General features: G+C 40.5%; 1 protein-coding gene across 1 annotated transcript; it reads right to left on the bottom strand.

The window, feature by feature from the left end:
- Positions 1–5,350: 5,350 nt before the first annotated feature.
- On the bottom strand, positions 5,351–16,778 carry C8H6orf58 (chromosome 8 C6orf58 homolog). The gene is made up of 7 exons (XM_027972321.2): positions 16,466–16,778; positions 14,574–14,660; positions 13,564–13,695; positions 12,578–12,762; positions 10,634–10,734; positions 10,112–10,350; positions 5,351–5,760 (listed from the first exon to the last, which is right to left on the bottom strand). Exons 1-7 carry the CDS (start codon positions 16,767–16,769, stop codon positions 5,645–5,647), a joined length of 1,164 nt encoding a protein of 387 aa, XP_027828122.1. The 5' UTR covers positions 16,770–16,778; the 3' UTR covers positions 5,351–5,644.
- Between the last annotated feature and the right edge of the window lie 4,402 nt (positions 16,779–21,180).

The raw sequence follows: 21,180 nt of genomic DNA on the forward strand, positions 1-21,180 counted from the left end.
GTTATGCATTTTTTCAGTTGACAATCCCTAGGTTACCATGCATGGGTGGACTCTCAGTCACTTCAGTCGTGTCCGACTGTGCGACCCCATGGACTGTAGCCCGACAGCCTCCACTGTCCATGGGATTCTCCAGGCAAGAATTCAGGAGTGGGTTGCCATACCCTCCTCCATGGAATCTTCCTGACCCAGGGATCAAACCTTCATCTCCCATCTCCTGCACTGCAGGTGAATTCTTTACAGCTGAGCCACCAGGGAAGCCCAGAGATGGCACTGCACAACCTACTAATATATATTTTTATATATAAATACATATATATATATTTTGTGTGTGCTGTTCTCTGTTATCTACCCTCCTCACCTACCTGACAGCTTTTCTTGGTCTGTCTTTGTTTGCCTGGACAGAGTCAAAGCCTGTGTTCCTGGGGCACTAGTATTTGTGGGGTTTTCTCTTTTTATTGGGAGCTATTTTGTCTTTTTAGCACTGTCTGTCTTCAGGCTATATTGAGGGTTTGGTTTTGTGTAGACATTTCATAAATGGGTAGTTATTTCACATCATTTGGGGTAGAAGATTTTGGCAGAGTGTTTATTGCACTGCCCCTGTTAGGAAATGCTCTGTGTGTTTTTGGATTCAGTTAAAACTTAAGTCATGGTCTCGGCTCAACAAAGATGTTTTTACTGCTCCAAAAATACAGTGTATATCACTGATCTTTGAGCACAGTTATTGCAACAATTGCTAATTTTTGTGGATGCTTACTACACATTGGGAAGAGCCCTAGTCACTTTCTGTTTTTACTTACTTCTGAAGATAATTCTGCAAGTAGGTTTTATAATCTTGTTTTAACAGTATCTAAACTGAGACATGGAGGAAATTAGGAAAATTGCCCACGTTCACCCTGGAAAACAATAGAGCTGAGATTTAAACTACCTCTTTACTCCAATGCCCATATTATTCAAACCAGTTTATCAGACTTGTTTTTCCAACAGTTGGTAGGTAGATTTAGTCTACGGGTGAGTCCTGGTGATAGGGACAGAGTAAAGAAACAAAGGGGGCTTCCCAGGTGGCGCTAGTGGTAAAGAACCTGCCTGTCAATGCAGGAGACATAAGAGACACAGGTTCGATCTCTGGGTCAGGAAGGTCCCCTGGAGGAGGGCATGGCAACCCACTGTAGTATTCTTGCCGGGAGAATCCCATGGACAGAGGAGCCTGGCAGGCTACAGTCCATAGGGTGGCAAAGAGTCAGACATGACTGAAGCGAATTAGCACGCACGCATGCACAAACGAATGGAGTAAGTATTTAAATAGTTAATCACACTAGGGGATTCTAATTTACGAAAAAGTGTGGGAGACTCCTGTTAAGTTAATGATCACTCAAGACAGCAGGTTTGCTTAGACACGAAGACAAGCAGGCTTGCTTAGCAACAAAACCATTCAATGGCTTCATGAGACATGCCCCAAAACACTCAAACAATGGTGGCCTGAGACCCATATCCTGCCCAGTGAGCTCTATAAGTTAATGAGTTCTAGGACATGCTCCTTTGTATGCACTAAAAACAAAAATATACGAAAAAGGTGGCATTATACTAAAACCTGAGATGATTTACCATTTTTAGCATATGTTACTGATCTTGGTAGCTTCAGCCTGCAGGGGCTTGAAATGGGGCTTCAAGTCCCCACTGGAGATTGAGAGCCAGTGGTGGCAAGGAGAGTGCTGAATCCTAGCCACTAAACTGATGGTCAGTGACAAGACGCTGGCTCTTTGGCTTTGCAGAAAAAGAATTTTCACAAAGATGAAAAGCAGTGAAACAAATACAGTATTTATTCAGTTCAGTTCAGTTCAGTTGCTCAGTCACATCCCACTCTTTGTGATACCCTGCACTGCAGCACGCTAGGCCTCCCTGTCCATCACCAACTCCCAGAGCCTAACCAAATTCATGTCCATTGAGTCAGTGATGCCATCCAACCAACTCATCCTCTGTCGTTCCCTTCTCCTGCCTTCAATTTTCCCCAGCATCGGGGTCTTTTCCAATGAGTCAGTTCTTCTCATCAGGTGGCCAAAGTATTGGAGTTTCAGCTTCAGCATCAGTCCTTCCAAAGAACACTTAGGACTGATCTCCTTTAGGATGGACTGGTTGGATCTCCTTGCAGTCCAAGGGACTCTCAAGAGTCTTCTCCAACAGTATAGTTCAAAAGCATCAATTTGTCGGCCCTCAGCTTTCTTTATAGTCCAATTCTCATACCCATACTCGACTACTGGAAAAACCATAGTCTTGACTAGATGGACCTTTGTTGGCAAAGTAATGTCTCTGCTTTTCAATATGCTATCTAGGTTGGTCATAACTTTCCTTCCAGACAGTAAGCATCTTTTAATTTCATGGCTGAAATCACCATCTGCAGTGATTTTGGAGCCTCCAAAATAAAGGCTGCCAATGTTTCCACTATTTCCCCATCTATTTCCCATGAAGTGATGGGACCAGATGCCATGATCTTCGTTTTCTGAATGTTGAGCTTTAAGCCAACTTTTTCACTCTCCTCTTTCACTTTCATCAGGAGGCTTTTTAGTTCTTCTTCACTTTCTGCCATAAGGGTGGTGTCATCTGCATATCTGAGGTTATTGATATTTCTCCCAGCAATCTTGATTCCAGCTTGTGCTTCATCCAGCCCAGCATTCCTCATGATGTACTCAGCATATAAGTTAAATAAGTAAGGTGACAATGTACAGCCTTGATGTACTCGTTTTCCTATTTGGAACCAGTCTGTTGTTCCATGTCCAGTTCTAACTATTGCTTCCTGACCTGCATACAGATTTTTCAAGAGGCAGGTCAGGTGGTCTGGTATTCCCATCTCTTTCCGAATTTTCCACAGTTTATTGTGATCCCCACAGTCAAAGGCGTTGGCATAGTTAATAAAGCAGAAATAGATGTTTTTCTGGAACTCTCCTGCTTTTTTGATGAGCTAGTGGATGTTGGCAATTTGATCTCTGGGTTCCTCTGCCTTTTCTAAATCCAGCTTGAACATCTGGAAGTTCACAGTTCATGTATTGTTGAAGCCTGGCTTGGAGAATTTTGAGCATTACTTTACTAGCATGTGAGATGAGTGCAATTGTGCAGTAGTTTGAGCATTCTTTGGCATGGCCTTTCTTTCAGATTGGAATGAAAATTGACCTTTTCCAGTCCTGTGGCCACTGCTACACTTTCCAAATTTGCTGGCATATTGAGTGCAGCACTTTCACAGCATCATCTTTTAAGATTTGAGAGAGCTCAACTGGAATTCCATCACGTCCACTAGCTTTGTTCATAGTGATGCTTCCTAAAGCCCGCTTGACTTCACATTCCAGGATGTCTGGCTCTAGGTGAGTGATCACACCATCGTGATTATCTGGGTCATGAAGCTCTTTTTTTGTACAATTCTTCTGTGTATTCTTGCCACCTCTTCTTAGTATCTTCTGCTTCTGTTAGGTTCATACCACTTCTGTTCTTTATTGAGCCCATCTTTGCATGAAATGTTCCCTTGGTATCTCTAATTTTCTTAAACAGAGTATTCATTAGGAGGAAAAAAAGAGTACAGTACTCAGAGACAGACTCAGAGAGTAGTGCCCTTGTGGTAGTTGGAATCACCTTCATGGGGCATTTCTTCCAGGTTTCCTTTGATGAATCACCTTGCTTGTCTGATTCTAAGTCTGGTTTATCTGAGGATCCTTTGATGTGTGCGTACTCATCTCTTAGCCAAACCTATGGGTAGGTTGATATTACTTACTGTGAGATGACACCCTTTCCCTTTTTGACCTCCAAGGAAACCTTCTGCTCACGTGTATGTCGGGAAGGTCTCCTTGACTTCAAGAATGAGGAACGTGCGGTCTTTTATCTCTTATCTGTGCAAGGCCCAGCCTTCTCCATCATGCTTCTTTTATGGAGTTTCTGCTATTATGCATTTTCTGTCCACAAGGGAGAAACTCCTCAGCCTGGGCCCATCTATCTTCTGCCTCATAGCGACCTTTTGCTCATTTCCACTGGCTTGACCATATAGGGAGAAGAAAACTCCCCCACCAGGCGTGGAGGAGGGACTGCTGATGTTAACTAAAGAAGAAGGTGGTCTTCTCCTCCTCCCTACTTTTGCTTTGATTATAAAACTGTAGCCCACTAAGTTCTTGGAGAGCAGCAACCCCTTGCCCACAGGCTCGCAGGCCTCACAAGTTTCCTGTTCTAATAAACCGCTTCTTATCTATCCCTTTGCCTCTCACTGAATTCTTCCTGCACTGAGACATAAAGAACCCGAGCTCCTTGGAGCCCCCCAAAAGCAACCTACATTGTTTCTTCACTCTGTCTCTATCATTGGAAAACACTTTTTTTTAATGACGTATTTGTGATTTTTTAATGACATATTTGTGATTTTTTAATTTACTTTTTGTTGTCATTGTTGACAGGCACACACAGTTTTATTTATTTATTTACTTCATTCATGTATTTGGTTTTGGCTGTACTGGGTCTTCGTTGCTGCAAGTGGGTTTTCTCTAGTTGCAGTACATGGGCCTCTCATTGCCACAGTTTCTCTCCTTGCAGAGCACAGGCTCCAGGCACGCAGCTTCAGGAGGTGCAGCTTGCTGGTTCTGGGGTATGCGGGCTTCAGTAGCTGCAGCACAGGGACCCTAGAGAACGTGCTCAGTAGCTGTGCTGCACGGACTCAGTTGCCCCACAGCATGGGGAATCTTCCTGGACTAGGGATCAAACCTGTGTCCCGCGTACTGGCAAGTGGAATCCTATCCACTGCACCACAAGGGAAGCCCTGGAAAACTTTTAATGAAAGCTTCATGCTCTAAAAGTCACCACAGCTAGCCAGTGTCATCTGTCTCCTCAGAGAGCAATCTTGACAACTTCGATCCTAAAGGATTTATTAGCAAGTGTTGACTCATTAGAAAAGACTCTGATGCTGGGAGGGATTGGGGGCAGGAGGAGAAGGGGATGACCGAGGATGAGATGGCTGGATGGCATCACTGACTCAATGGACGTGAGTCTGAGTGAACTCCGGGAGTTGGTGATGGACAGGGAGGCCTGGCATGCTGCGATTCATGGGGACGCAGAGAGTCGGACACGACTCAGTGACTGAACTGAACTGAACTGTGGACCAAAGGAAAGGAAAATTGCCTAATTGCTGTAAACTTGTCATTCGTGAAAACACACACACAAAACCCTCACAAATTAATTCTATATTCTATTTGTCAGTTCTGTTTTATGAGTTTTAAAACTTTGTCAGTATTTTGGTTTAAAATGTTCTGGACTTTGGTTATAAATCAGTAAGACATATTGGTCTAAATTTCATGATATTGGGTTACATAGGATAACAACAGAAGAGTCATCCAAGTTTATTGTCTGTTTATTTATTTCTCGGTGATTTATGATAGCTTAATACAATCTTCTTTAGATCTTGAACATTTTAAGTATTAATAGCTTCAAAAATCAAGAATTATTAATTGAGCAAGATAATGATAGCATTAATTTGAACTTGAAGATGGGAATGCACGGACAAAGTCTTAACACATGAGCATAAGTCAAAGACACCAGAAACAAGAAAAATGTATAATTGTGACAGCGTTAGATTTTGATATTACTGTTGCTCAGCAAGTTAGAATTGTTCATTTTGATTCATTAATCATCCCAGAAATGTTGGATTAAAGATGGCAAGAACTGCTTCAAAAAACTCCAGAAGTAGCGTCTTTGCAGCCTGTGTCTTCATTAAAATTTTCCATATAGCTAAAGATAGTGAACCTGGAAAGGATATAAAATAATTACAAGTAAATTAAAATGTATACTCATTTGCTTAAATGTTTATTTTAAATAAAATTCTATGCTTTTAGATATAAGTATATGTGTACATTACATGATAGTTATATACATAAATCTTTAAATTTGAAATTAATTGACCAGATTTTCACATAAAAAATCAATAAGAAATATAAGCAATTAACCAGAAAACTGAGAAAAGAACACATATTCAAGAAATTGTAAATTCATATATGAGCGAAGTAGCACTTTCTACATTACACACACATTTTGGAAATTGCTATATGATAGTAGGTTGGAGAAAAAAGGAAACAACTCACTTATAACAAAAATGTAAACTTCTGAAAAATTTTTGAACACCATTTGGCAATATATGACCTACCAACTTGAATACATTTCCTTTATACATATTTTTTGGTAAAATAACAAATTATGGCAAGAAACGCATACATAAAGTGCCACTGTTAAAGTATTTCCTGTTATATAGCTTATAACAGAAAACAATGTCCACAGTTATGATGTATTCATTAACAGTACATATAATTTTAAACTGAATGGGTTAGATAGGTCTGTCCTGATACTGCAAAACCTCCATGTAGATTTTCCAGTAAAAAGTGTGTGCAGAGCAGTGAGTATAATTTCATTTGTACTAGCAGCATGGATCTTATTTATTCAACTATTTGCACTGTTTTAACTATATTTCAAATTCTATAAATTTATACCAAGGACTGATTTTTTGAAATTGGGTGATGAACCAAGCATTCAGTTGAGTCTATCTTCCCCTTTCCCCTTGTCTTTCGCCTCCCTTCTCCCCTTAGCTATCTGTAGTCTCCTCAGACAACCACTTTGCCTTCTTGCATTTCTTTTTCTTTAGGATGATTTTCTTGACTGCCTCCTCTACAGTGTTACAAGCCTCAGTTCATAGTTCTTCAGGCACTCTGTCTACCAGATCTAATCCCTTGAATCTATTTGTCACCTCCACTGTATAATCATAAGGGATATGATTTAGGTCATATCACCTGAATGGCCTAGTGGTTTTCCCTATTTTCTTCAATTTAACACTGAATTTTGCAATAAGGAGCTCATGATCTGAACCACAGTCAGCTCCAGGTCTTATTTTTGCTGACTGTACAGTTTCTCCATCTTTGACTGCAAAGAACATAATCAATCCGATTTTGGTACTGATCATCTGGTGATGTCCATGAGTAAAGTCATCTCTCTTGGTTTTTTGGGAAAAGGTGTTTGCTATGATCAGCATTTTCTCTTGACAAAACTCTGTTAACCTTTGTTCTGCTTCATTTTGTACTCTAAGGCCAAACTTGCCTGTTACTCCAGTATAACAGATACTCCAGTTATCTCCTGACTTTGTACTTTTGCATTTCCAGTCTCCAGTGATGAAAAGGACATCCTTTTTTGTTTGTTTGTTTGTTTTAGTCCTAGAAGGCAGGTCTTCATAAAATCAGTAAACCAGCTTCTTGGGAATCAGTGATTGGGGCATAGATTTGGATTACTCTGATGGTGCTTAGGAAATGAACTGAGAACATTGTGTCGTTTTTGAGGTTGGACCCAAGTACTGCATTTCCAGTTCTATGGTTGACCATGAGGGCTACTCCATTTCTTCTAAAGGATTCTTACCCACAGTAGTATATATAATGGTCATCTGAATTAAATTCACTCATTCACATCCAATTTAGTTCACTGATTCCTATGATATCAATGTTCAGTCTTGCCATCTCCTGTTGACCACATACAATTTACCTTAATTCATGGACCTAACATTCCAGGTTCCTACGCAATATTGTTCTTTATAGTATCGGACATTACTTTCACCACCAGACACATCCACAACTGAACGTCGTTTCTGCTTTGGCCCAACCACTTCATACTTCCTGGAGCTATTAGTAATTGCCTTCCACTCTTCTGCAGTAGCATATTGGACATCTTCCTACCTGGGGGACTCATCTTCCAGTGTCATATGTTTTTGCTTTTTCATGCTGTTCATAGGGCTCTTGCGGCAAGAATATTTGAGTGGGTTGCCATTTCCTCCTCCAGTGGACCATGTTTTATCAGAACTCTTCACTATGACCCATCTGTCTTGGGTAGCCCTGCCTGACATGGCTCTTAGCTTCACTGAGTTATAGAAGCCCCTTCACCATGGCAAGGCTGTGATCCAGGAAGGGGAAAATATGTGTAGTCAGGGATTAAAAGCTGATGCCATTGCAGAGAGACAGGTGGTTGAGAATTTCACATAATTAAAAAAATGTTTAAAACTACATGACAATTCTTAGAATTGATTACATTCTTTATCAGTGAAATGTTCACGAACTAATTGGAAGTCTGAAAAGTCTGCTGTTACTTATTTATGCAGTGAATTTAACTCAGATTCCTTGTGAAGAGCATCATAAAGTATCTCTGGAGACTAAAAGTTACTTAAATGATATTTTGAGAGGATTTTTGTGAATGGAAATATTTGCCTCTATTTAATTAATTTAAATGCTCACTTTTGAATATCACTAGTTGTATTTTACTAATGCTTTGCTTTTTAACGTATCTGCTTTCCCTATTCTCTGCTCATTTGGAGATCCCAAGGCCTTTGGTGCTGTTACTGAATTTTGACTGTCAGTGGGAATGTGAGGCACTGACAACAGTGGATAGAGAGTAGTAAACACCTTGTTACGTGCTATCTAAACAATTATGATATCAAGGTCTGTTTCTTAATCATTAGTTTTCCATATTTAATCTCCAATTTTTTTTTCTGGTGAAAGCCACTCAAAACCACATATTAAATTCAAAGCTAAATTTTGGTAAAATCAAATCTTGTCAAAATATTGCCGTATAGGCTTTCCCAGCTTTCAGGGACCTTCGATTCTTGATTCAGTTCTTTACCCTTTAATCTTAGCAAGGAAGAGCCAGTTTATATGATCCAGGCCTAGAATACAATTATGCTATGTGATAATTTGACAGAGATGGGTGGGCAGATCCTAAAACATCTGCATCTCCTTTCATGGAGTAGGTTTGTCACACAAAACTGTTCCTAGGCAGCAATTTCATTCCTTCCCCCTGCTTGCATCCAAATATGGGATAATGTGACTAGGTCATACCAGTAGAGTATGAGATGAAGTGAAGGAAGTGTCAAGACTTTCTCCAATACAGTATCATTCTGTTGGTGAGCTGTGAATCATGTAGAGGTTGAGGGTTGGAAGAGCTAGAGATGAAAGCATCTTCAGTCAGCATTGTATGAAGGAAAGCTGCCACTGACTGAGAACATTGCCCTGGAACCATTATTGGAGGATGCAAGAAGAGACTTCAGTTGCAGAAGCCCCTAAAAGGTTTGGGTTTGTTATTCTACCTAATGCAAATAAGATTTCAGAAACATATAGTTTAACGTTTACTTTGCTTTTATATCTTTTAAATCTTTCAGATTCATTTTGTTGTTGTTGTTTTAAAAATACTAATATTGGGGGACTTCTGTGGCAGTCCAGTGGTTAAGACTTTGCCTTCCAATGAACGGAGTGTGGGTTTGATCCCCAGTCAGGGAGGTAGGATCCCATATGCTTCATAGCCAAAACATAAAATAGAAACAACATTGTAACACATTCAATAAAGACTTTAAAAATGGTCTGCTCAAAAAAAAAAAAAAAGCTTTAATTTTTTTTAGTTTTTAAAAGTACTAATATCTTAATTACATTTTAAGTTTGGTACACTGCATAAGTGCATGTCTGGAAAACGGGGATGATGTAGTAATTCAAACTTGCAATTACAGATTTCTTTTTTTCACTCTGCTAAGAAACTCTGCAACTGAGGGGCTAAAGCAGAATACTTCTGCCCTGACTAGTAAGGCTGCTGGGAGGGAACTTACGTAAATCAGTTTGCTGGTTTTGTCATGGTAAGTTTTTCTTTTTTTCTAAATTTAAGAGTGACATTAAGCCTTTAAAAAAAATACTGTTTAACAACAACAGAAAGAATATATCTGGGTTTGTAGATGAAAGAAGTGCACGGGATAGTCTGGTAGCTTCATGGGTCAGTAAGGACCTGTATGGTCAGGGCCCGTAAGATGATGCTCTCTTTCTGTCTGGGCATTGCTTGCCCTGCTCCGCACTGCCTTACCCTGTTTACATGCATGATTGCCGCCCCTTCCTAAGCTGAGAGTTTCAACAGTAACTACACGCATGATCAGCCCAACCCTCAGTTAATGACTGCTGTAGGCCTCGGGCCAGAATGGTTCTGGTTTCTTTAAGAGCATGTGTTATGACAACACATCTCTCTGATCATCCTGATTTCTTCCTTGCTCTATTCAATGCGATATTGACTAAAGGTATTGTTTATAAGCCTTTACCTGTCGCGCTATCCACTTCATGAAGAAGCTTTAGACCAAGCAGGACTATGTTCTGAAGGTCAGTAAAGTCGCTGATGAAGGGAGCTCTGTCCCCATCCACAAGCACTCTTGGTGGCAGGGCCTTCTGGAACTCAGATACCGTACTAAAGATCGTGGGAAAGCTGGCTGCAGCTAGGTAGTCCAAAACCACGCACCAATCTTTCCCAAAATCTGCTTCTGGTTTAGAATAATAGTCTAACCTAAAAGACAAGCGGAAACATGGTACAGTTAGCATTTGTTACCCAGAACGGCACCCTCGTCATTTTCTTAAAAAGATCACCTTCTGTTCACAAACTAAGAATGTAATTTTTAGTTTTAGAATGTGATGGCTTGAGTGCCTGCCTTAGATGATATAGGTAACTAATTCCCAAAGATTAAATATAATATTTAATAAGAAGACTGATATTAGGAAATAAAAAGGTATAGATAAGACCAAAAATTATTGGCCATATTAAGTAGAGGTAACTTGGGATCCATGCTTACCTGTCTTCAAAAATTTTGTAACCGTCTTTCAAGCTTGAGACATGTGCCTCCCACAAGTACTTCAGTAAGTCCTCGAAGCTGCTAGAAGGTGACTGCAAATGCTAAAGCAGGGGGAAGAAATGTAGAGCTAGAACAATTCTTCTTTCTACAATTTCACTTTGTCCACGTTTCCAATTTAGCAACAGTCTACATCACAGGTGAATTTGGTTTCTATGGATTAATTTTCACAAGCCATGAGTGACAATCTGTAAAGCCTGTAATAATGATTAGGAGCAGATTAAGAGTAATATTGCATGTATCTATAAGAGATGAACTGCATTCCCCCCCCCAAAGTCAGTATCATTTTCAATTTTTTATTGAAGGATAATTATCTTACAGAATTTTGTTGTTTTCTATCAGACCCCAAGAGAACTTTATTTTTTATCAGCTGTTTTTCTGCTGCCATAGTTGAAATTACCACGAAAGTTTAAGAAAAGGTGGAAATTACAAGAATATATAACTTAATAAAATCTTTAAAAATGAACTAATAGTCTATGGAACTAGTAAAGATCTCTTTTTGCATTGATTTTGGTCCATGACTATGCTTAACCAATGTATTTTCGTTTGGTCATTGAATATGTGGTTTTGATTGTCACATAATAGTTTAGTTATACCTATTTGTGACCACTTATCGAATCATTTGAAAGAAGTTAACTAACGATTCTAAAACCAACCCCATAATCATATTTCTCCCAAGTGTTATTGCTCACTTGATCTGAAGGTTCAGTTTACCAGAATAATCTTTTCATTCAGTATATGTGCTCGCATTTATGTATGGCTTGTTCAGAGTGAGATGAGTGGATAGACTTGCTGTTAACGCTCTGTTGCTGTTAATGCTGTGTTGGTTCAAAGGATGTAAATGACATGTAATGCCTTGATGTCATGGAATGAAAATGAAAGAAAGTGAAAATGGTAGTCGCTCAGTCGTGTTCAACTCTTTGCAGCACCATGGACTGCAGCCTGCCAGGCTCCTCTGTCCATGGGATTCTCCAGGCAAGAATACTGGAGTGGGTAGCCATTCTCTTCTCCAGGGGATCTTCCTGACCCAGGGACAGAACCCATGTCTCTTGCATCGCAGGCAGATTCTTTACTGTGAGCCACAAGGGAAGCCCATAAAGTAATGATATTAATATAACTTGCATAAAAACTTCTATTTTTATACCATCTAATACACACAAAAACTTAAACAAAACATCACACATATATGTGGAATCTAGAAAAATGGCACTGATGAACCTATTTACAAGGCAGGAATAGAGGTGCAGGTGTAGAGAATGGGCTTGTAGACACAGCAGAGGATGGAGAAAGGGGGACAAATTGAGAGAACAACATTGGCATTATTCCCTATCGGGTGTGAACGTGCGTAGTTAGTGGGAAACTGCTGTACCGTGCAAGGAGCTCAGCTCAGTGGTCTGTAATGATCTGGAAGAGTGGAATCGGGGAGGGGAGGCTCAAGAGGAAGAGGATGTGTGCATAGCAAGTGCCTGTGTGTGAATGCTCACTTGTGTCCTTCTCTTTGTGATGCCAGGGACTGTAGCCCGCCAGGCTATGATAGAGGCTCCTTTGTCCATTGAATTCCCCAGGCAGTAACACTGGAGTGGGTTGCCATTTCCTCCTCCAGGGGATCTTCCCAACCCAGGGACTGAACCCATGTCTCCTGTGTCTCCTGCATTGCAGTTAGATTCTTTACTCTGAGCCACCAGGAAAGCCTGTGTATGTATATATGAATGTGTGTATGTGTGTGTGTGTGTGTGTGTGTGTGTGTGTGCATGTGCACATATGGCTGATTCACAGTGTTGTGCAGCAGAAACTAACAGAACATTGTAAAGTAATTATATTCCAATAAAAAAAGAAATTCTCTTACCACCTCCTGAGAGATTAAATAATAAAACTTGAAAAAGGCACCTTGTAAAGGGCATTCCACTTCCTCATCGTCAAAGGAAAGGAGGACTGACAGCTAGAAACACTAAGACAAAACTTTGTCTGGTCCTTGGGTGGTGGCAAAAGCAGCACTTGATCTGATGATATCCCCATTATGCCAGAATCCACCGCAGCAAGGAAGGGCAGTGCACACAGAAAGTAATTCATATCTGTCAAAGAAGACACCTATCATTACCACAAGCGCCGACAAATATGATAGAGGATATTTTTAAGTAATCTGTAAGCCTTTAAGCAAAAAGTCACAGATCCAGAAACATGAAAAAAAAAGTCACCGCAAAATATTGAAAATCTCCCTAAGGATCATATGCATAACTCTATCGCATTTCTGTTAATAACCCTACAATTAGAAATGAAGATGGGCTAAAATAGTTTAGCGCTGCTGCTGCTGCTGCCGCTCAGTGGTGTCTGACTCTGTGACCTTTTGGACTGTAGCCGGCCAGGCTCCTCTGTCTGTGGGATTTCCCAGGCAAGAATCCATTGCCTTCTTCAGAGGATCTTCCTAACCCAGGGATCAAACCCATGCCTCCTGCTGTCTCTTGCACTGCAGACACACTCTTTACCCACTGAGCCATCAGGGAAGCAAATAGTTGTCTACAACATTTTAACACACAAAAAGTAATTTTAATGAATTTGGTATCATTCATTTTTTCAAAGCATTATGTAAAAATGGAAGAAAGATATCTACTTGTGCGTAGAATGATACACTTCTGAGGGTTTACCGTGAAATGTGACTTTTTCTACATTATCTTCATATGCTTGTAGTGTGGATATTTTGTATTTTATGTTTAATGTACAACCATGACATTGTGAAGGGCTTGTCTCACATTAAGTCTTTGAAGCAAAAATGTTGGCTAAGTGTTGGCAACAAATCTTTGGATAACTAAATTAACACAATTAAGATTTTTAAATTGTTCTCTAAATAGAACTTATACCAACAAATTTAGACATACCGATATCGTTGACTGTAAAACTTGCTGTACTGATTACCACTGGTGATGCAGAACACTTTTCATCATAGGCATGCATTTTGAATGCAGTCCTCCGCCCCAGGGTAGCAGGCTGATGTTCCAAACTATTGGAGTCTATGTGAGAAAAAGGAAGCCTAAATTCTAGATGTGTGGCCATGACAATTTCTGAGTCTTTGGAAAGACTCAATTAGATCATACAAGAAAAACAAGTAAAGATGTATACGGTGCATGTCACTCTGCTGCTGCTGCTGCTGCTAAGTCGCTTCAGTCGTGTCCGACTCTGTGCGACCCCATAGACGGCGGCCCACCAGGCTCCTCCGTCCCTGGGATTCTCCAAGGCAAGAACGCTGGAGTGGGTTGCCATTTCCTTCTCCAGCATGTCACTCTAAGAAAGTGAAATTAACTGTGACTTTGTTTCTAATTAGTGGGAAATATCGCAAAGAAATTGTGTGTAAATTAATTTCACCACTAACACACAAGGTAAAATTAAAGAATTAGAAAATACCTTCTGATTATTTGACTATTAAACATCTGACAGAAGCCTTACATTACTAACTGAGAGAATGATTTGTCATGCATTAATCTCTGACATTTTTACAGGTTTTCTAGTTAAATATATTTGGTCTGAGCAAAATGAAGAAAGAAAAAAGTATTATTTTCGTGTTCTCTCCTTTTTCATCCTTCCTGGTCCTGGAGACTTCTCTGATTGGTGGGACCTCCATCTATCACCAGTGCTGGTCATTCAAAACCCATTGTCCTTTGCAGTCCCTTGTTTCAGTCCCTGGGTAAAATCTGTCCTAAGGAATCGTTATTGAAATTGTGGCCATTAAATCCTAGAATGTGACATAAAGGCCACGAGATACCTGATGAAGCGGATTCATTTTTATGGAGCAATAGTGCTGTTTTTGTTTTGTGTCCGTCCCTAAGATTTTAACTTGAATATTTTCTTTGGGGGAAGGTTATTAACCTATTTTGCTATTAAATGAACATACCAGCCCACCAACTGTCTACAGAGATGCACAAATGATCTCCAGATTCATAGCCACAGTCTGTCGTTCGGGTGGGATCAACCAATCTGCCTAGAAGAGAGAGGATGCACAGGTTATTTATTATGCACATTTTGAAACTTGTTATAATCATCCCTTGCCTAATTCATTTTGTTTGCAAAGAAGCACAAACATTTATCTTCTCATGGCTTGTGTTTCTCTTCCTATCACTCTTTACCTTCATTTCCCATCTCAGGACCGATTTCTTTTCTTTCATCGAACATCACAACAACATTCCACTTTAGAATTATCTGTTTTGAATATTATTTGCTTTTGTATTTATTCTTTTTCCTAACCTGATTGTTATTGAACAATGATCATTAAAGAACTTGCTAATGCTATTCACCTGCATGAATATGAGAAGTGTGAACTTTCCTGATTGTTCCTCAGACTGCAAGGCACACACACACAAATACACACACACACACGCACACTGCACCCAATCACATACACTTGTGCCATGCTATTGTCCTTTACCTTACTTTTCCGTACTATTGAGATAAGAGTCGAATGTGTGCTGGTGGACCTAAATTGATATTTTTGAAAATTAGGTAGCTGTTTTCAATGTGCAGCCACTCCTGAGAACCACTGTTTTGTTCATACTTTTATTCCCTAGTAGATTTCATTTCTTTTTTCCCCAATGAAATTCATTCACATTTCAAATTTCAATTCAGATCCATTTTTTTTTCTGATTACTCCATCTGACTCCACCGTGTCCCTTTGTTTTGCACTTAAACTTTTAACCAAGAGTTGTTATTTATTGCTCATTGTTTCCTTTCTGATATCTTTTCTGTTTTAATTGTGTTGTAAGCTCTTGGATGGCAAGGAAACTGTCTGAAACACTCCCACCCCACAGCTGCTTTTAGAAAACGCTGGAGACATATAAGCCCATTATTAGGTAAGTTTAGTCAGTCTTGATCATAATATGTAAGTGTAATGAAAGAATAAGAAAAACATTAATCTACCAGCCCATTCAGCCTTCATCTACTACTGCCCCTAGGCCCTTGAGACTGGCATGCCTCCCATAGTGCTAATGATTTCTCCTAGATCTCCATCTTTTTGACTCTGGGAAAAGCCTGATAAAGAACCGGTTTGAGTCTCAAGACATCACCTGACAAAGGTGGGTGAACAGCCACCTTCAGTAGCTCCACCATGTGACTCCTCCTTAGATCTCAGATAAACTATAATCTTCTCCCTATATATATATATTTTTCATCAGAACAGAACAAATTTCCTTATCGGTAGTGTTATAGTATGGAGTGAAAGAGACACCACTCTCTTTCATAAGACTTTCTGTCAGCCAAACATCTTATAATTCAGGAATCTTTGGCCCAAACAAATCTGCCTACTAAACACTAGAATGTACTTTATTTTTTGAAAAGAATTGATCTTTTGCAGAGAAACATCCTCATGAACAAGGTCCCTTTCTTGCCTCTCTCCATCTGCATGTATAGGTAATCATAGTTAGAACTTTAAGAAATTCAAAGTAATTGGACATCATCTGTTTTAATGCATATCTTCTTGACTGTTTTGTTCATCACAGGGCTTAGAATAGAATCTGGCATCTAGTAAGAGTTTAAGTAGAATGCCCATATGTTGGAAATGAAGTCTTTTTGTGTTTGGCAACTATGCTCTATGCCCCACTGCGGTTTCAAATCAAAGCAGGCAACCCAGATAGATTTATGGAGGAGAAAAAGTAGAAAACTAATGGTTATGAGGGGAAAAGAGGAAAAAGAGAGAAATTGATTTTCAAAACTTGGTTTATACAGAGTTCCATTTCCCGATTACCACATGGTTAGATAGGAAAAATCATATGAGTAAAAACAAATCATTCTTACCTGTTATAAACTGCCAGCTATGCTGCAAAGGTAATCCCCATAAAAAATTTTGTTCGTTATCTGGTGCGAATTTTTCAAAATAACTGGCTGTCTTGTTCAGGAGGATTTTGTACATGCCCATTCTCTTAGGGTATACCCAGGGATCAATAATGTACTTTCCATTCTCCATACTGTAGTCACTGAACTGACCAGGACTCTCATTCCACAGTGGGGGATACTGATCTGAGAGACTGAAAACTTCTGCTGAAGAAACAAAAATGCAACCAGCGAGCACACAGGCCCAAGGAGCAAGAAGAGACGGCATGCTGGAGCTGGGGTCTGAGATTATGGCAGGGCTTTTGTTGGAAAGTGCAGAAAGACGTCATGGTATTTCCTCGTATCAGAGCGTATCACCTTTGTTCATTTCCTTGAGATGGTAGGAAAGTCTTACCAAGGAAAATAGGCTGTTCCTCAGATACACAGAACAAACTAATGGACACTAGAAGAGAGAGGGGAGAAGAGTGGGGGGCATTAAACTTGCATGAAATAAATAATCAGCAATATTACATAGCACAATTTATAAATACACATACAAATATGGGCTTCCCCTGTGGCTCAATGGTAAAGAATCCGCCTGCAGTGCAAGAGCCCCAGGAGATGTGGGTTCAATCCCTGGGTTGGGTTAGCCCTCCTGCCTTGCATTCTTGCCCTTTTCCCATGTTTACACAGTTTCTAATCTTACCTTCTCCCAGTGTCCTAAGAACAGCAGTTTGTTGCCATGCTATTCCCATATGCAGAGATGAGGGCTTCTCATAAAGGAACAAGAAATGCTGCTTCTTAAAGGGCCAGAAGGGGCCAGAAGGAGTTTTGGCCCCCTCCTCCAGGAGCACTCCTGCCCACACCCTGCTTGCGTCATAGAAGAAATTTTCTCAGATCTACTGAGATACTGTCTCCTGGGTTCAGAGTGCTCAACATTCCCACCAAAGAAAATAACTCTCTACTTGCAGGTTGTGACCATATTTTTCAGTCGATAGCCCTCTTGCCTTGCATTCTTGCCCTTTCCCCATGTTTACACACTTTCTAATCTTACCTTGCTTCTATCACCAGTCAACCCACAGCTGGGTATTGTTTTTGCTTTGGCTCCATCCCTTCATTCTTTCTGGAGTTATTTCTCCACTGATCTCCAGTAGCATACTGGGCACCTAATGACCTGGGGAGTTCCTCTCTCAGTATACTATCATTTTGCCTTTTCATACTGTTCATGGGGTTCTCAAGGCAAGAACACTGAAGTGGTTTGCCATTCCCTTCTCCAGGGGACCATATTCTGTCAGACCTCTCCACCATGACCCGCCCGTCTTGGGTGCCCCCACAGGCATGGCTTACTTTCATTGAGTTAGATAAGGCTGTGGTCCTAGTGTGATTAGATTGACTAGTTTTCTGTGATTATGGTTTCAGTGTGTCTGCCCTCTGATGCCTCTTGCAACACCTACCATCTTACTTAGGTTTCTCTTACCTTGGACGTGGGGTATCTCTTCACTGCCACCCCTCCTGACCTTGAATGTAGAGTAGCTCCTCTAGGCCCTCCTGTGCCCACGCAGCCTAGGAACCTAGAATGTCAGGTCCATGAATCAAGGCAAATTGGAAGTGGTCAAACAGGAGATGGCAAGAGTGAATGTTGACATTCTAGGAATCAGCGAATCAAAATGGACTGGAATGGGTGAATTTAACTCAGATGACCATTATATCTACTACTGCGGGCAGGAATCCCTCAGAAGAAATGGAGTAGCCATGGTCAACAAAAGAGTCCGAAATGCAGTACTTGGATGCAATCTCAAAAATGACAGAATGATCTCTGTTCGTCTCCAAGGCAAACCACTCAATATCACAGTAAAAGTCTATGCCCCAACCAGTAACGCTGAAGAAGCTAAAGTCTAACAGTTCTATGAAGACCTCCAAGACCGTTTAGAACTAACACCCAAAAAGGATGTCCTTTTCATTATAGGGGACTGGAATGCAAAAGTAGGAAGTCAAGAAACACCTGGAGTAACAGGCAAATTTGGCCTTGGAGTACAGAATGAAGCAGGGCAAAGACTAACAGAGTTTTGCCAAGAGAATGCACTGGTCATAGCAAACACCCTCTTCCAACAACACAAGAGAAGACTCTACACATGGACATCACCAGATGGTCACCACCGAAATCAGACTGATTATATTCTTTGCAGCCAAAGATGGAGAAGCTCTATACAGTCAGCAAAAACAAGACCAGGAGCTGACTGTGGCTCAGATCATGAACTCCTTATTGCCAAATTCAGACTCAAATTGAAGAAAGTAGGGAAAACCACTAGACCATTCAGGTATGACCTAAATCAAATCCCTTATGATTATACAGTGGAAGTGAGAAATAGATTTAAGGGCCTAGATCTGATAAATAGGGTGCCTGATGAACTATGGACTGAGGTTCATGACATTGTACAGGAGACAGGGATCAAGACCATCCCCATGGGAAAGAAATGCAAAAAAGCAAAATGGCTGTCTGGGGAGGCCTTACAAATAGCTGTGAAAAGAAGAGAAGGGAAAAGCAAAGGAGAAAAGAAAAGATATAAGCATCTGAATACAGAGTTTCAAAGAATAGCAAGAAGAGATAAGAAAGCCTTCCTCAGCGATCAATGCAAAGAAATAGAGGAAAACAGCAGAATGGGAAAGACTAGAGATCTCTTCAAGAAAATTAGAGATACCAAGGGAACATTTCATGCAAAGATGGGCTCGATAAAGGACAGAAATGGTATGGACCTAACAGAAGCAGAAGATATTAAGAAGAGGTGGCAAGAATACATGGAAGAACTGTACAAAAAAGATCTTCACGACCCAGATAATCACGATGATATGATCACTAATCTAGAGCCAGACATCTTGGAATGTGAAGTCAAGTGGGCCTTAGAAAACATTACTACGAACAAAGCTATTGGAAGTGATAGAATTCCAGTGGAGCTCTTTCAAATCCTGAAAGATGATGCTGTGAAAGTGCTGCACTCAATATGCCAGCCAATTTGGAAAACTCAGCATTGGCCACAGGACTGGAAAAGGTCAGTTTTCATTTTCAAAGAAAGGCAATGGAAAAGAATGCTCAAACTACCGCACAATTGCACTCATCTCACACACTAGTAAAGTAATGCTCAAAATTCTCCAAGGCAGGCTTCAGCAATACATGAACCGTGAACTCCCAGATGTTCAAGCTGGTTTTCGAAAAGGCAGAGGAACCAGAGGTCAAATTGCCAACATCCGCTGGATCATGGAAAAAGCAAGAGAGTTCCAGAAAAACATCTATTTCTGCTTTCTTGACTATGCCAAAGCCTTTGACTGTATGGATCAGAATAAACTGTGGAAAATTCTGAAAGAGATGGGAATACCAGACCACCTGACCTGTCTCTTGAGAAACCTATATGCAGGTCGGGAAACAACAGTTAGAACTGGACATGGAACAACAGACTGGTTCCAAATAGGAAGAGGAGTGCATCAAGGCTGTATATTGTCACCCTGCTTTTCATAAAGGAACAGGAGCAAAGGGACCAGACGGAGTTTTGGCTCCCTCCTCTAGTAACATGACTGCCTACCACCTGGTTGCGTCATGGAAGAAATTTTCTCAAGACTCTTTGTGGTCTTCTCTGTAAGAAACATTAAACAATATTATTTCTTGCTGTCGTGCATGGCAGATGAATGGAAAGAGGAACCTGAAAGGTGGCTTCCAGGTATTTGACTTGGCCTGAGATACATGTGGGTACAGTCCCCAAGGTTACAGTCATGGAGGAAAGGTTTAACTCTTTGAGACTCATCCTTGGAATGGCAGCCTCCTCCCCCTTTCCCCTTGAACTTAAGTCTTTCTCCAGCTTCACTGTCTTTTGCCTTGAGATAACTACAATAACTCAGAATTCAATGCAACTCATCTTTGCATAAAGGTGGATTCATACTTTTATTGACATTATACTGTATATTGTCACACTGCTTATGATGTATGAGTACATCATACAAAATGCCAGGCTGGATGAAACATAAGCTGGAATCAATGTTGCCAGGAGACATACCAATAACCTCAGATATGCAGATGACACCACCCTTATGGCAGAAAGCGAAGAAGAACTAAAGAGTCTCTTGATGAAAGTGAAAGAGGAGAGTGAAAAAGTTGGCTTAAACCTCAACGTTCAGAAAACTAAGATCATGGCATCTGGTCCTGCCTCGGTTCTATCTCGTCACAACAAAGATTTGGAGTGATGGACATTAAAGCCCTCGGCATGTCACAGCTCTGAACTGAACTGACTGAACAAGCTGGAGTAACAGGTCTGTTTTTACCTAAGGCAAGGATAGAATTGTTGTAGTCAGGCATTCCGGGTGCAAATGGTGGAGTGCAGTTTATTACACTGGCGGCCCAAGGCAGAGTCTCCTCTTAGCCAAGGATCCTGATCAGTTTTTGTCAAAAGCTTATATACCCTAAGTGTAGGTACCCAAACCCACCTCCCCAAATTACCTGAAACTAGTCTGAACATAGGAAAAGAAAGATACAATCTAAGTTAACCCATGATTCGTATGCCTTAAGCCTAGGTAGTTAACAGTGGACAGTTATCAGTAGGCCTGTGGTCATACCCCAATAAGCATAATAGAATTTACGATTTTATTCGGTTACACAGACACTTAGGATATTCTTTTAGGTGATGGAGAGTCTTGGTACGAGCTCTGAGGCTCTT

This window comes from Ovis aries, chromosome 8 (assembly GCF_016772045.2).
Source record: "Ovis aries strain OAR_USU_Benz2616 breed Rambouillet chromosome 8, ARS-UI_Ramb_v3.0, whole genome shotgun sequence".
NCBI classification, from domain to species: domain Eukaryota; kingdom Metazoa; phylum Chordata; class Mammalia; order Artiodactyla; family Bovidae; genus Ovis; species Ovis aries.

Excerpts from the sequence above, each read along its gene's own strand:
- C8H6orf58 (XM_027972321.2), bottom strand. The coding sequence starts at position 16,769 with ATGCCGTCTCTTCTTGCTCCTTGGGCCTGTGTGCTCGCTGGTTGCATT. Across the intron at positions 12,763-13,563 it reads TTTTACAGTCAACGATATCG|ATATGAATTACTTTCTGTGT; the intron begins GTATGTCTAAAT and ends CTTCTTTGACAG. Across the intron at positions 10,735-12,577 it reads AGTGGAATGCCCTTTACAAG|CATTTGCAGTCACCTTCTAG; the intron begins GTGCCTTTTTCA and ends CCCCTGCTTTAG.